Source organism: Triturus cristatus, chromosome 6 (assembly GCF_964204655.1).
Source record: "Triturus cristatus chromosome 6, aTriCri1.1, whole genome shotgun sequence".
Classification (NCBI taxonomy): Eukaryota; Metazoa; Chordata; class Amphibia; order Caudata; family Salamandridae; genus Triturus; species Triturus cristatus.
Window position 1 is genome coordinate 715,404,365 of NC_140589.1, and position 16,514 is coordinate 715,420,878.

General features: G+C 43.8%; 1 protein-coding gene across 1 annotated transcript in view; it reads left to right on the forward strand.

Moving 5' to 3' along the window:
* Positions 1–16,514, forward strand: part of SNX3 (sorting nexin 3) — a 212,474-nt gene that overhangs the window by 123,004 nt on the left and 72,956 nt on the right. The window contains exon 2 of the mRNA XM_085611206.1: positions 15,857–15,952. Within this exon, the coding sequence (XP_085467332.1) occupies positions 15,857–15,952 (96 nt within the window). The remainder of the gene's footprint in view (positions 1–15,856; positions 15,953–16,514) is intronic.

Sequence of the window (16,514 nt, forward strand, 5' to 3'; positions counted from 1 at the left end):
CACCAGTCTTGATCTATTTAGACATAAATATTGAACAACATGTAAAAATAATATAGCAAATTCATTTCCCAGTTAATTAAGACAGAACAAAGCAAATTATACAAAATTGTAGGCTTACTCATCAATGAAAAGGCTGGCCCAAATATTCCTAAGGCGTCGGCGGCTTTTAAACCCTTTGGTCTTAAGAATAGCTGCTTCTAGTTAATAAATTTGGCTATACCTGGACCACCATTCTAAAGCAGTAGGTGGTATAGGATCAATCCAGGCTCTGGCAATGCATAGCTGGGTGGTGACAATCGCCGACTCCTGCAGAATCTCTAGGGTTGATGATGCCTTTATAAGCTATCATAACATCTTTCTTGGTTAAATGCACATCATACCAAAGATGAAGCTAGAGATGTTTGGAAATTGCAGACCAACAGTTTTTAAGCAAGGAACCTTAAACATCTGAACAATAGCAGCAGAATAAGTGTTGCACCTGGAACAGCTAGTTCTATCCTCAAATAGTGTCCCTGCCCGTCTGCAAATCTTCTATGGAGTATAGTAATGCATGCATATAGTTTTAATTGTTGCATTTTAAGATTAACAGAAAAAACGGATCGATTCACGATGTCAAATGCATCAGTGATGTCACCTACTGAAATGTTCTTGCCGAGCTGTTTACTCCACTTTGCTGCAAGCAAAAGCTGCTCATCCTCCCAATATGCAGTCATAATTTTGTAAATTATTCTGATTGATAATTTACCTAGAGTTGTATAGAAATATTTCAAAATATCTAAGCCGCCCGAATCGGCTAGGTTTACCTGCCTACGTAGTAAATTGCAAAGTATACAGCCCAGTTGTGTCAAAAAGCTGGCTCAGAGATTTTAAACCTAATGTAAACTGCAGCTTGTTCACTGTGTCGTGGTAGATGGGTGGAATATCAGGATTGCCCCACACCAGAGTTTACAGATATATATATGGCAGGGCATATTTAATACAGATTTCCCCCAAGATCCGATGAATATCGTTAATATACTTGAACCGCACCCGTTTTAAAATAATTTGGGTCTGACGGTCTGCAGAGAAGTAACCTAAAGCCAGAGCCAGTTGGTAACCCATTACAAGAGAATTAGGATCATTATATGTAAGTAGATTCTGATTATGCGTTCCTATAGCTGCCCAGAAATATAGCTTAAAATCAGGAAGTAGCAGACTGCTGTGATTAGCTGATAATTTTATAAGGTGTATCGCCTGCTTGGCTCTTTTATAGCCCCCATATAAAACTGACCTCCTCGAGTTGCTTAAAGACTGAGTCAGGCACTCGCAGCAGAATAGAGCAAAAAGATAAATTTAGGAAGAATGTTTATTTTAACAATATTGCATCACCCTTTTAGACTAAGTGGGAGATGGCTCCATGATCCCAATTTAAGACTAGCAAACTTCAAGAAGGATTCATATTTCAGCTCCACTATGCGATCTGTATTGGCACAGATCTTAACCCCAAGGTAAGTAGCTACTGGAGTGATACAGGGCATTCAGAATAATAGCAAAGCAAGATCTGAGTCTTGGCAGGGTCAAACTTTTAGCCAGACACAATTCCAAATCTATCTGCCTCATCTTATATTTAGCCGATATCTTTGAGGGGGTCTGAAAAATGCACTACCATATCTTCTGCATAAGCAATAAACTTCTAACCCATTAAAAACGACCGGCTGAATCAGAAGATTAGAAATAAGCCTTTGGAGGTAGGGCTCCATATAAACGGTAAATAGTAATGGCTATAGTGGGCGACCCTGACGCGTGTCCCTGTATATGTGGAAAAGTGATGAGCTATAACAGTTCATGATCAGTCTGGCCACTGGATCTTTATACAAAGACCTAACCCGAGATATAAATTGTTGTCCAATTCCAACTGCAGACGAGACTGACTAAAGAGAGGGCCAGTTGACACGATCAAATGCCTTTTCGGCATCCGATAAAATCATGCCCACCCTACTACCAGTAATTGTAGCTACATCGAACAGTCTGACAGCAATATTTGTATGGCTGGTATCCCTAACGGGAACGAATCCATGCTGCTGTGGAGAGACAATGTGTTACAAAAGCGGGGCCAGCCTGACCGCTAAAAGTTTGGCAAATATTTTTGCTTCTGGATTGATAGGAGAAATAGGTCGATATCATCCCCTTTCCCGAGGAGGCTTATCCTTCCTAAGAAAAACAGCTATATTGGTGGACTTTCAAGACTCCAGAGCCGTTTCTCGCTCGATTAATATAAGATATTGACCTCCTAAATAGAGGAAGAAGTGTTTCACTAAATATCGTATAGAACTCCAGGGGAATAGTATCTTCACCTGCTGCCTTGCCAGAAGGAAAGCATTTTATTAGATACTCTAATTCCTAAATAGTGATATCCTCCTCCATACCTAAAGTCTGATGTTAGTCCAGTCATGGTAGGCTGCCTTCTGTATATACTCATTAATAGCTGACTGTGAGGTTTGTGATGGCTGACCATACATTTCTATATAGAAATCACTAAGCTGGCTTGTATGCCATAATGGAGGGGACCCTTCTTATCATTAATGCATTTGATAGTTTTTTTGTGCCTCCTTTCGGCAATCCGAAATACCAGCCCTCGACCGATCGGTTACTCATATTGGAGAGTCTTGTTGTTTTGAGACTTGATCATGATTTTCTCACTGAGACCTCTGTCAATGAGTTTCACCAGTTCCAAATATATAGAGTGCTCGGTCATTTTTTTAAAATTTTTATTCCTAGCGTCCAGTACGTGTTTAACCTCTAACTCTGATAGCTGGGCACGCAACTTAGAGACCTTACCCTTTTCAGTCTTATTAGCCTCTAAAACAAATTGTGTAATTACCCCGCTGATAAAAGCCTTCATAGTGTCCCATATAATATGTAACGGGTGGTGTCCTGATTGTCCGCTATAAACTCTCTCAATTCATTCGTTAGCCAAGCTCTAACGGCAGAATTAGACAGAAGTGACAGAGGAAAAGTAAAATGCTCTTCCTGAAGAGTTCCGGGCAGCCGTTTTGCTCACAGGACCAAATTGTGGTCCGAAGTGATCTCGGGGCTTACCTCCATAGCAGCCCATTGAAACAGCTGTTGAGGCAGAACAATTAGTCCTGTTCTAGAGTATTGCCTGTGTGGGACTGAGTAGTACATGTAGCCGTGGATCGTAGGGTAAAGTGTCTCCATGTACAAATAAGCACATAATTGTTGGTATTAGCACATAAGGAACATACAGAACTGTTGTTTTGTGTGTGTTGGGGGCGGATAGATGATTATCTGTATGAGTATGAAGGGGAGGGTACGTGTTGCAAGCAAAGTTTACAACCATTCCAATAATAGCCAGTAGTTTCATAAAATGTTTTTCACTTGCATATTGCTCGGATGCCGCTGGTAGGACTTTGCATCGCAATGTCCTGAGGCATTACGAACTATGCGGTTAGCTCATCAGTGTAGCACATTGCTGTCATGTCTATGGTTTCATAGCGCTCCATACTCCTATGTTTGGCCGGCAATGTGGATCGAAATGGCCATGAAACGGCAGCGGATTATAACAAGCATTTGCAATGCAATAGGTCTCGCATTTACGCGAGTTTAAGCTTTTGGCATTGTAAATGACAATGCCTATTATTTTAAATAAAAGGCATTCTCATTTACAATGCCAATAGCTTAAACCTGCGTAAATGGGAGACCTATTGCATTGCAAATGCTTGTTTATTTATGCATCACAGGTCATTTCAATATTGTGTTTGTCAGGATGTGTTACGGCCATTCTATTCTGTGTGTGTTTTAGTGTGTTTGATGGGGTGGTACGTGACAATACTGTTAATTTAGAAAGCTTTCAAAATGTGGCTTTGGTGCCATGATGAGTTGATAGTAGTGAAAGGGGGGGGGGGTTGTAAATAGCGTGCTTTGTTAGTATGACTATTAATAATTAAATTGAAAAAATGAAGTGTTTTGTGTAGTTAGCTGCAGAACGCTATTAAATGTCCAGGGAAAGCCTAGGTTTGTATTATCTTAGGTGTGTTGGTTACATGTCATAAATACTCTTTAATGTATTGTATGCTTGTTGTGTACTATATGTGGTTTTAGACCTTTTAGTCCTACTATTAAAGTGTGTATAGGTGCTCTACATATTCAGTAAGCATCCCTTACATCCAAGTTCTAAAGCTAATGTGAAATTTCACAAAATTGTAGTTCAGCCTTTAAGCTTCAAACATATTGTGATCTTTGGAATATGGTCTCGGTGGTGACATATAGTAGACATTCACAAGAGTTGGATCAAACTTATCACTGTAGCAATCCAGTGGTTATCAGCCCCTAGTCTTCTTTGGATTACAAAAGTCTACCCTCCATCACCAGGGTTTGTTTTTTAGGTCTCGCCTAGGCAGCACTAGCACTGTCTCTGCGAGATATGCTGTATTCAGGATATGGGCATAAAGCTCCGCCTACCTTCCGCCCATCTTTTTAATTGGCTCTTGCTCTGTCCTTTGTAAATGGTGGCTTTTCAGTGGTCATTAGGCTTAGTAGTCCCTCCTTAGTACCGCCTTGTCTCTTCTTTTAACCTCTCATGAGGACACGCTCTGTTACATGTGTTGTTGCGCTCTAGGTTTTAATTACTGCCTCAAGGCACTATTTTCTTAAAGGCCTTCAAACAGGACACTCACTTGGTCCTAAACTAGGTTGGCAGTGGTTACTTTACTCGCTAGCACATCTCACATTTATATTAGACCTTCTATAAATGTCCCTTCATCAGCTCCACACACAGTACAACCTAATCAAGAATTAATATAATAATTATTTTGTCACATTTCAAAGCTACTAATTGTATATATGGATGTTGCTATTTGAATGTACTCGTGGTACTGTCTTACATGCAATTCATTATGGGCAGGGTGGGTTTACCATATCTTCTGCAGGGTGCAATACCATATGTAACCAAAGGTTTATGATGCCCACTAGGGACCTCTAGGAGGAGCTTGCAGTACTGCACCTAGACGAGCAGTGCAGGTGCCTTTCTCACTAGGGACTTCTAGGAGCAGCTTGAGGTACTGCTCCTAGACATGCAGTGCTGGTGCCTTGCTCACTAGGCACCTCTAGGAGCAGCTTGCGGTACTGCACGAAGACATACAATGCTGGTTCCTGGCTTTCTACGCAAACATTTGCAATGCACTAGGTCTCACATTACTGAAAGTATGAGCTATTGGCGTTGCATTAATATTTGCAGCGCCAGTACCTCAAACTATCAGGAATGCGAGACCTATTGCATTGCAAATGCTTGTTGTTTATTTATTTGGTGGCAGCCTACCAGTCAGCGCAACTGTCTGGGGTCGCAGACTACCAGTGCTGTCTGGTTTGCTAAAGACATCTTGGGGACATTCCAAAAGCTGACCTAGGAATGCATTCCGCCTGTTGCTTACCATTGAATTTGTGGTTTGTTACTCACCTTTTCTGTCTTTCTATTTACTGGCTTTATTAGCTTTAGCAGGCCTAAAAAAATAATAAAAATGTTACTAGACCTGCAGGTATAGTAATTTAAATAATCTACTTGACCAAGTTATAATGCGCTTGACCCATAAACTGGTTTCAAATTATGTGATCCTGTGCAAATATTTTAATTCACTGAGCCCCCGTTTTCTTCTGTATCCCATATGAGCGCACCTTCAAATACACGAGTTCAGCATGTTTGCTAGATTTAATAGACTAAACTTTTGCTCCATATGCAATCCAAATCTGGCCACATATAGGATACACAAGACCGCTGACTTGCCTCTTAGTTAAGTAACTGAATTGTCATCAGTGCAGTGGCAGGAATGTTTCTCAAATCTTGTTTAAAAACTATCACTTTACTAAATACCTGAAGTATGAAGTGGTAGCACACTTGTATGTGCAATCAGCAGATTTTCTATTGAATTGGCCACAACATTTCCAACTGACATGTGGTCTTAGTCATAAAACGATGTAGTGTATATTGTTTGGAAATCGAGTGTCTGCAAATATGTCATTTGCAAATCACCAAGTAAAGTGTGGTGATTTGTTTTGCTCCTACTTAAATCTTTGTTTTCATCACAATTCTAAATTACAAAAAAGTTGTTTCGTAATTCCTGATATATTTCGAAATACTTGTGCTATTCATTTACAAGCTGTTTAAATATTGAGTTAGAAAAAAACTGACATCTTTCAGCCTTATGTTCCACAATGATTGTCCGACAGCTCACTTGACAAAAACCTCCAGGAGACGAAACCATTAGTAAAAAGAAAAACTGACATTTGATCTCTGTCCTTAACCCCTTCAGTGCCCATGACGAGCTGGACTCGTCATGGGCTGCGGTGGCGCTGTGCCCATGACGAGTCCAGCTCGTCATGAACTCCGCCCGCTAATGCAAGGCGCGGCACTGGGCGGGGAAAGGGGCGGGCATGCAAGGGGTTAAACAGCAAATGTGTCAAAATAAAAAACAAGATTTAAAGGCGTCTTTATTGCTTCTTCACTTTCTGAGTGAACAGAAAACACCTGTTCTTTCCAACTTAAGTTCACTTAGAGGAGTAGGCACTAAAAATAGCTCGACCTTATAAAATCTGACTGGCCATAGCAAGTGGGTTAGTAGATTTTTCGTGGTCTGTTTAGGCTGGCCAGCTTGAGTTTGTCTCTCTTGTTGCCCTAACCTTGTTTACTGAATTGTTCCACAAACTCGCTTTCTTTAAACAGGCCTTTAAATCTCGTTCTTATCTTGTCACATTTGCGGTGCATTTAAAGGCAGAGGTCAAATGTCAAGCTCTGTGGGAGCTTGGTGTTAACTTTTCTTTCTCTGACTTCAAAGTAAGACAATTTATGTGGCAATCTTGCTGAGTATCATCCATGTAAGGGGAGAGGGTGTGATTTAAAAAAAAAATATATTTGTTTTCTCCGTAGCAAACAACAAAAAAATTAACTGTGTTGATGTTTCAGAATATATCAGAATTAGTACAAATTAAGCACTTTTTTATTTTGTAATTCTCAAGTGTGGTGGAAGCAAATATTTGCATATGATAAAAAAAAAATCTATTCACTACATCATGACATTTACACACATCGATTGTGTGCAGTAAGACCGTATTTTTGTGCAAATGTAATGGTCATCTCAGTAAAAAGTGTGTTTTCTTTAATGGCAGTGTGTTACCACACCATGCATACTCCACTCTATGCCCTTCCACTCTATGCAACACAATTCCATTCTACATCCCTCCACGACGTGCCACACCACTCTACGCTCCTACTCTCTAAGACACTCTACAACACGCCACTTGTCTCCACATCACTTCTTTCTACGCCACTCACTCCACGACACAATACCACACCCCTCCACACCATTTATCCCACTCCACTCCAGTCTGTCCCTCTCCAGTGTACTCCAGTTTGCCCCACTATACTACACTTCATTGCAATCTACTCTGGTCTCTCCGCCACTCTGGTCTCTCCGCCACTCTGGTCTCTCCGCCACTCTGGTCTCTCCGCCACTCTGGTCTCTCCGCCACTCTGGTCTCTCCGCCACTCTGGTCTCTCCGCCACTCTGGTCTCTCCGCCACTCTGGTCTCTCCGCCACTCTGGTCTCTCCGCCACTCTGGTCTCTCCGCCACTCTGATCCACTCTAACCCAGTCCATCCCACTCTAACCCAGTCCATCCCACTCTAACCCAGTCCATCCCACTCTAACCCAGGCCACTCTGGTCAAATCTACTGCAGTCTGCCCCAATCCACCCCACTCCAATCTACCCCTATCAAATCCACTCCAATTACCCCAACTACACTCCAAACTACCCCACTCCATTCCAATTTACCCTACTCCATTCTAAACTCCAATCTATCCAACTCATCGCCACTCTAATCTACCCCATTGCAGTGCAGTCTACCCCACCCCACCCGACTGCAATCTACCACACACCACCACCCTCAACTCCACTTCACTACAATCTGTCCCACCACAGTCTACTACATTCCACCCCAATCTACCCACTCTAATCTACTCCACTCCATCCCACTGCAGTCTACCCCACAGAACCCCACTCCAATCCATCCCACACTACCCCACTCCAAAGTACCCACCCCAATCATCCCTCTTCAGTCTATCCCACCCCATTCCAGTCTGCCCTCCTGCAATCCACCCAAGCTACCCCACTCCACCTTAATCTACCTCACTTCACCCTAGTCTACTCCACTCCAATCTACCCCACTCCACCCCCAAAAAATCTCACTTCACTCCAGTCTCAACACCACTCCACGGCAGAATCGTGACAGCAGGTGACGCTGCTAGTTGTGCTGCCAAAAGCCTCACGCATTCTTTACGTTATTTTAAAGTGGAACTTTGTCGCTAATTTTAGTAACGTCCTTAAAACCCTGTATTTTGTTACCTGTATAAACGCTTCATGTTTTAAAATGTGCACTTTGCACCCGATCGCCTCACCTGTGCCGGACAACCCCTTCGCCCCGGTCCGACGCGGCTTGTGCCGTTGCGCGGAGGGCTTCCTGGGAGTCCCAACAGGGCAGGCACTGATGGTAGGGGTTAGCGCACTAGCTCTCTGTGCCCCCTTCACTACTTAATTGAATGCTCAAATGCACGCGCTGCGGGCGCGCCAAAGGCAAGCCCGTCTGCGCCCGCCCGCGGCCGGCAGGGGCTAGGGGTGACCTGCTATGCCCAAATTAGCTCTTACTCAGCTACTGAGCTGAGAGACTTACAGGCAAACTGGCCCATTGACCCCCACATGATCTCCATCCTACGCGCCACAGGGATCCTCAATCCCAGGTACCTGACATCTGAACCCCCTGTCTCACCACCCAAAGAGCGCCCGCCTGCCAAACTCGAAGGAACATATGACCCTATTATCCCCCAGCTCCAGGAAAACACGATCCTGGCGTTTAACTACTTAAACACTCGCTCGTTGGTTAAACACCAACTGGAAGTATTCCAGCTACTTGACCTCAACAAACCGGACATACTTCTTCTCTCAGAAACTTGGCTCACCGCCGACTCCGTTCCTGACATCCTGGCAGCAATACCCACGGGGTATTACATACTTCAGGCCAACAGAACTGCGGGGAATCCTGTCGGCGGAGTCGCCGCCATTATTCATCATAAACTCCGATTTACCTCCCTGACAGTTGCTTGCATACCGTCAGTGGACAGCCTTATTCTAAGATTTGACTCTCTCTATTTCCCTTTTATCTGTGCTCTTTTCTACAGACCCCCCCAATACATGCCCTCTTTCCCTCAGTTGGTTGGTGAACTGATCTCCCAACTAGTCATCAATAATGCTAAAGTCATTATTATAGGGGACTTTAACTACTGGCCCTCTGACACAAAGGAGAGTACCAGCTCCTTAGAATTTACGGACCTCCTGTCCGGCATGTACATACAGCCATTCACGTCAAGGGCCACATCCTGGATCAGGTATGGACCTCCAAGTTGACAATCCCAATACCCTCCATCTCCTCTTGCCTGTGGTCAGACCACCACATCATTTCCTTTTCCTTGCACTGCACTCCCCCTACAAAACCCCCTCTCCTGGGCAACCATTTGGCCATAAAGTGGAACTGGGCCAACATCGACGAATTTTGCTCCCTACTAAAAACCTCCCTCCCGGCTGACCAGGGCACCCTAAACAATCAGGCCGCCACCATCAAGCACTGGCTCGAATCAGCCAGCAACATCGTTGCCCCCTTCAAACGTTCTAAACTTAAACGTCCCCACGACGCCCAAAGCTGGTTCTCTGATGAGCTGAAAATAAAGAAACTAGCTCTCAGACAGGCCGAGCGCAGTTGGAGACGCGACTATACCTCGGATAAAAAGACCATCTATATGAGCCTCTTAAATGACTATAAAAAATCCATCATTCTGGCCAAAACTACGTACTTCTCGTCAAAAATCATCAACTCAGCCACCAGGACCAAAGATATCTTCGCCATAGTCGACAAACTATCACTGCCGGACAGAGTAATTGCTAAACCACTCCCCTCCCAATCGTTATGTGATTCCCTTAATATGTATTTTATTGAGAAAATTGCTACCATCAAGAACAGTACCCCCCCCCCCTTCCATGAACCCTCGGCTCATGTGCAATAACTCCCAGGTGCTGAACGAAATACCTCCAATGTCTAAAGAGGAATTCCTCGACCTATTAAAAAGTCTGGTCTGGATCCCCTACAGACTGCTGTCCCCGCACATCCTACAAAAAGCCTTTTCTTCTTGCCCTGACCCTCCACTAGCGCTTCTTAACAATTCTCTGAGACTAGGCATTGTCCCAGACTCCTTTAAAATCGCCAAAGTCGTCCCCATCCTTAAAAAGCCCAACGCCGACCCCCTGATACTTAGTAACTTTCGACCGATCTCCTCACTCCCCTACCTCAGTAAGATCCTAGAAGCTCATGTCACTAAATGTCTCAGTTCCTTCGTGGAACACTCGCTGTTCCTCGATCCTCAGCAGGCGGGATTCAGACCAGCTCACTCTACTGAACTGGTCATCCTCGCAGTCATGGACGAACTCAGGAAGGGGGCCGACCACAACATCTCTCAGGCCCTCATCCTTCTGGATCTGTCGGCGGCTTTTGACACGGTCGATCACGATCTCCTGATTGACTGTGTCGGCAGCGCCGGGATCCAGGGAACCGCCCTGAAATGGATCTCCTCCTTCCTGGATGGCCACTCCCAGGCAGTCTGTCTTGCCACTTTCTCGGCCAAAAGGGTCAGGCTGACATGCGGGGTCCCTCAGGGGTCTTCTCTCTCCCCCCTCCTTTTCAACCTATACATGTTTCCCCTGATACGCTCCCTGCGCGACTGTGTGGTGGCCACTTTCAACTACGCCAACGACCTCAGTTGGTGTTTAAAATCGACTCCTCTACCACCTCAGTCTCAAACTTCCAGGCTACCTTGTACCTCATCATCAATTGGATGAATGCCAATCAACTGAAGCTCAACCCTGATAAAACTGAACTGATCCTAACGGGCGGTACTTCCAATCCCTGGAATACCAACTTCTGGCCCCCTCTTTTAGGCAATCCAGCTCACCCAGCGGAATTGGTGAAAAGCCTAGGGGTCGTCATAAGCAAAGATCTATCTATGAAAACTCAGATTAGTACAGTCGTATCATCTTGCTTCTTTCATCTACGCAGAATCGGAAAAATTTCTAGATTCTTAACCACCGAGGCCCTCACCCTGGTTCTTCTGGCCCTGGTCATATCTCGTATCGACTACGCCAACTCACTCTACGTTGGCATCCCGGCCTATCCGATTCGCCGCCTACAATTGGTTCAGAACCAGGCAGCCAGGCTCATCTTTCATCAACCTAGACATCAACATGTCCGCCCCCTGATGAAGAGCCTTCATTGGCTTCCGGTGGCCTACCGCTGCGCATTCAAACTTGGTTGCACTATCTTCAAAGCCCTGGCCGGTCAAGGCCCGGCCTTCATCTTCTCTATGATACTCCGCTATACTCCCTCACGCGCACTTCGCTCCTCCCACTTGAACCTGCTTGTTGTCACCCTCTTTAAGCGGAAAAAACACGGTGGCCTCAGATTCTCTCTCTTGGCCCCTCAATTTTGGAATTCCCTCCCCACCGAGCTCAGATGTGTAACCCTGTACACACGATTTAGATCCCTCCTTAAAACCCTTCTATTCTCTCAGGCATACAAGTAATCCTCTGTCTTCTGTCATTTCCCTTTGCACTAGCGCCATGAAACCTCTGGGTGTAAGAGCGCTTTATAAATAATTTTAACATAACAACTCCAATGTATCCAACTCAACTCCACTCCACCCCACTCTACCCCACTACACTCTTTCCCCCAAACTGCCCCACTCCAGTCTACCTACACCATTCCACCCGATCTAGCCCACTCCACTGTACCCAATCTTCCACACTCCATTCCACTCTACCCAAATCTACTCCACTCCCACCTACTGCAATATATCCCACCCCACTCTACCCCGATCTACCCCATTCTAGTCTACCCCAATCTACTCTACTCCAGTTTAATCTACCCCACTCCAATCTACCACACAAATCTACCTAACTTCCCCACTCCAATCTACTCCAATCCACCCCACTCTACCCTCACTTGCTCTACACCAGTCTACCTCACTCTGCTCTTCGACAATCTATCCCACTTCGGTCTACCCCAGTCTATCCAACCCCACCCACTCCATGGCACTAACTTTTAGCCATGCTGAAGCATAGGTTCTGCTTAGTAAACAAATGCTTACACGAGGTATGATGTATCCTATAGTGTTTGACAGGTGTTATTTTGTTCAGTAACATTTTTGAGTGAGAACAAATGCGACATAGAAGTATGAAACAAATGATTTTATTGGAAAATAACATCTGACAAACATTAGTTGATGATACTTTAAGTGTTTGAACCTTTAGGAGACTAAAATAGATGTTATGTAAAGTTATTTTTATTGAGCATTTCCGCATCCGTGCATCAATTGATCCAGTTGCATGCTGCCATCAGCAATCAGACAATGAACATCAAAGAGTTTAAAAAAAATAACTACATTGCTAACCTCTCAGTATAGTTATATGTGGGGCGTCTTATTTTGAGACAGTTTACATGGAATTTGATTGTTTCATATATCCCATATGGCTAAGCTTGACTCGTATGCTCTGCTGAGTCTATCAGCATCCAACAGGGCTCTGCAGGGGACCTCTCCTGCACTTTACATTGCAACGTTTAGTTTGTTGCCAGTGGAAGCCCCATACCAGGCAATCATTTTCAGATAACCTCCATTTTGAGGGCTATTACCATTCCGTGGATTCACAGTTTTCTGGGTTACTTTTTTTAAAAAAAAATTTAATAAATTGAATTGAACCATGTTTTCTGAAAGAGGACTACTTCTTTGACGGTGTATGAGCTGTACATGCAGAGACATCGCACATGATTCTAAGACCCTTTGTAAAGTATACGTTTTCATCGATAAAGTACAAGTGAAATCCCACGTCCGGCTAGTTTATCCCCTTGCATAAATTCTTTGACCAACCCACTTTTCTTAATCTTCATTCTTTGCAGAATGTTCTGACCTAATTACAAGATTGATTGAACTCTTCTAGTCAACATATTGTACAGGGAGGTGACGCAGACACCAGAGGGCTTATGCTTGGGAATTAAGTAAGAAAATGGCATTTTATAGTTATCTGAGGGGAAAAGAACCAACCTCTCTTCTTTTCCCCACGTTCTACGGTTGCCGTTTTCTTTAGTTAATAATGCTGTCCCAATAGAGGAACAATAAAACCACCCGGAGTTCATCTGCACCGTTCTGGGATGGCTCCTTGGAGACGTGCCTGCCATCTCCTGAAAGAGACACAATCCTCTTGATGGGGGTCTACTCAGTGGGTCATATTCACGAGTAAATCCTTTCTTCCTCAGGTCATACAACGCCATAGTCTCTCTGCCACTATTCACATATTATGTTTTAAGTTTGAAAAGGGCCATTTGTGATGTGTTCGGATCTCTACCTAGTTTGGTTATAGCCTAATTTACTTTAATTGCGGATTTCAGTTCCTCTTCTGTGAGCTTCACAGAGTTCTGTCCATTGATTTAAATGGAAATATAGAAGTGCAGGTACTCACTATTTAGAGTACCTGTTTGCACTTAAGAAGTGCCATGACTCTCTTATTAAATGTATAGTTGCAGTGCTGAGAAGTTCTCTCTCAAATCTAAGAAGTGTAGTTACTGAGTATCGAACAGTACCGGCCCATTTAAAGCACCGGGCCAGCCTCTCCACACCCCAGCACAGCTCCTCAGTACACATGCATCTTGAGCGTCTGTGAAACTCCCTCTGCTCACCTCCAGTCTCAGCCCTAAGAGCTCTGCAAATCACTTTCATTCCCAGTCTTGAGAGCGCTTTGAAAATAAACCTTTATTTATAGCACTTCAGTTACAATCTCAGGCCCCAGTTTTCTGTGCCGGTCCACATGCTCCGCCTTGAAACACTTACACAACATTCTGATACACCTCCGTTGCGCACATTTACACTGCGCACACAGGTTTAAAAAGCATCATATCTCTGCTGGAACGCCTCACATATTTTGCCGGGACAAATCTCCGACACCACGCTTCCAGTCATAGCAAGCACATTTTCCCACAAATGCACGTCTGCCGTCACAGTTGGTTGGAAACGCACCATCACACCAAACACCAGTGTAATTTGTATACATTATTTTTGTAATTGCATTATTTGGCCTAAAGAAATTTATCTTTAAGCAAGCTTTTGCACAGCCAGTAAGTCCGGTTCACTGTGCAGGCAGCATTTCTGCTGGTCTGTTTGCGTGCCTTGGTACACTGAAGCGAGACAGATTGGCTTTGCTAATTCTCCTCTCTCTCTTCACAATTTCTTTCTAAACTGGAATATGGAGCCAACGCTGCCATCAAGTTTCCATACGATTCACATCCACAAAATCCCAACGGGCTGAATCCAGTTCCATAGCGGTGCCATGGTAGAATCGAAACTATTTTAAATCAAGAAAATTCTTCAGGAATGTGCTGCCAAATCTGGCATTAAACCTGTCGTTAGATTTTACAAACACATGCAATAGTGTTGTGTGTACAGAAGCTTACATGACAGTGTTGTGGACGTTCAACATACAATAGGGTAATAAAAAAGCCCCAAATGTTACTTTAAACTTGGAGGACTGGAGTAAGGGGACTGGGCACCCCAAATTACATAGGAACTGCTGTAGAAACACGGTTTCATCCGCCATCGTGTACAGTGATGTGTTGCTTTTCTGTCAGCTAATCACATATATACCCACATTCTTCAACTAGACATTCGCAGGCGTTTCTCATGTTGTGAGTTTTCCTCTTGCCTATGAAACACAGTCTCACTCTCTATCTCGTTCTCTTTCCCCCTCTTTCCCTCTCTTTCGGTCTCCCTCTTTCCCTCTCTTTCTGTCTCCCTCTTTCTCTCTCCTTCTCTCTCCTTCTCTCTCTCTCCTTCTCTCTCTCTCTCTCTCTCTCTCACTCTCTCTCTCTCTCTCTCTCTCTCTCTCTTTCTCTCTCTCTCTCTCCCTTTCCCTCCCTTTCCCTCACTTTCTCTTTCCCTCTCATTTGTTGTTTTTATCTCTTAATCACAAAATGCACTTGTGTGTGTGTGAGGAGGGGGGTAACTAATTTGACTAGTTTGTTCATTTGTTCATGTGTTGATCATAATTCAAAACGATTTCTTGTTGGACTCAAGTGAGTGCCCTGAGGGGATTTGAGGGGTGGGGGCCCCTTGTGGAAATCCATTTTGAGTTTGGTGTCACTGTGACTCCCCTGAAATGATTTTCAGGAAGAACTTGGTCTTGTTGCTTCACCATTCCACCACTACCTGCAGCTTAGGCATAGGCTGATGCCTTATTTTTTAGCAGAAGATATTAACATCAACTGTGATGGAAAGTCAATCGTGGAACTGGATTTAGTCTGGTCACCAGTGATCATTTCACAACAGTAGGTGTTGGCCGAGGCACATAATCTCCTGTACTGGAAGATGGAGCTTGACTTTTGTAGGGTGTTGAACCAACTGATTTATGAAGCCAGAGGGTGCCCAAGCAAGCACCAGAAGGTGTAAGGAGCATTGATGACATAGCTTGGGGTCATTATATAAAGGTGAAAGTTGTAAACTGCTGGAAAGCCTGATGGGACCGTAACCTGGGATCTGGAACCTGTTGCTTTCAGGATGTACAGATAATATTGGAAATAACTTACGTTGGCCATTCGAATTAATGCACTGTTGTGTTGGTAGTTTTTGTTTTTTATATTTCTTTTCTTGAAAAGGCAATACATTGGTTGATATAAAAACTGTTTTATATGGCTTATAGTAATAAAGCATTTTTATCCTTTTCAGACAAACCTTCCTATTTTCAAATTAAAGGAATCCTGTGTTCGAAGAAGATACAGTGACTTTGAATGGTTGAGAGGGGAACTTGAAAGAGAAAGCAAGGTACGGAAAATACAACCTCGTAATGTTTGTTTCAGCTGCTATCACACAGTAGTACTGTTAAAGAAATTGCAGTGTCCAGTCAAACCTCGCTTCACTTTACTTTGGGCTCAAGCTTTGCAATCATTCAAAAAGATATTGATTTTTCTCCAGCATTCGATCTTTCGTAGATTCTCATGATAAAATCGGTTTCTTTTGTCAGACTGGGAATTCTTGGGAACTGCAGTGAACAGTGTCAAAATGGCCATAGTCTCCAAAGCACATCCACTTCATTTGAAACACCCCAAACTTAGGCATTGAAATTGAGGTGCTGGACTTTCTATTTCCCTTAGAGGCCACCATAGTTGAGATTTCTACTGCATGTTGTGTGTGAGGGAGTCCTCAGGAGGAGCGTTGTTCTTACCTAGCTTTGACCTAGCGATCAGGAATGAGTCCTAGATGAGGAGGAAGGTGAAGTCATGGAAGATGGGCATGAACAGAACAGTAATCACCAAGATAAAGAAGATAGAAAGGACTTAATTCTATCCAAAGAAGATGATGTGATCCTTCCACAACCAAGCTCTTC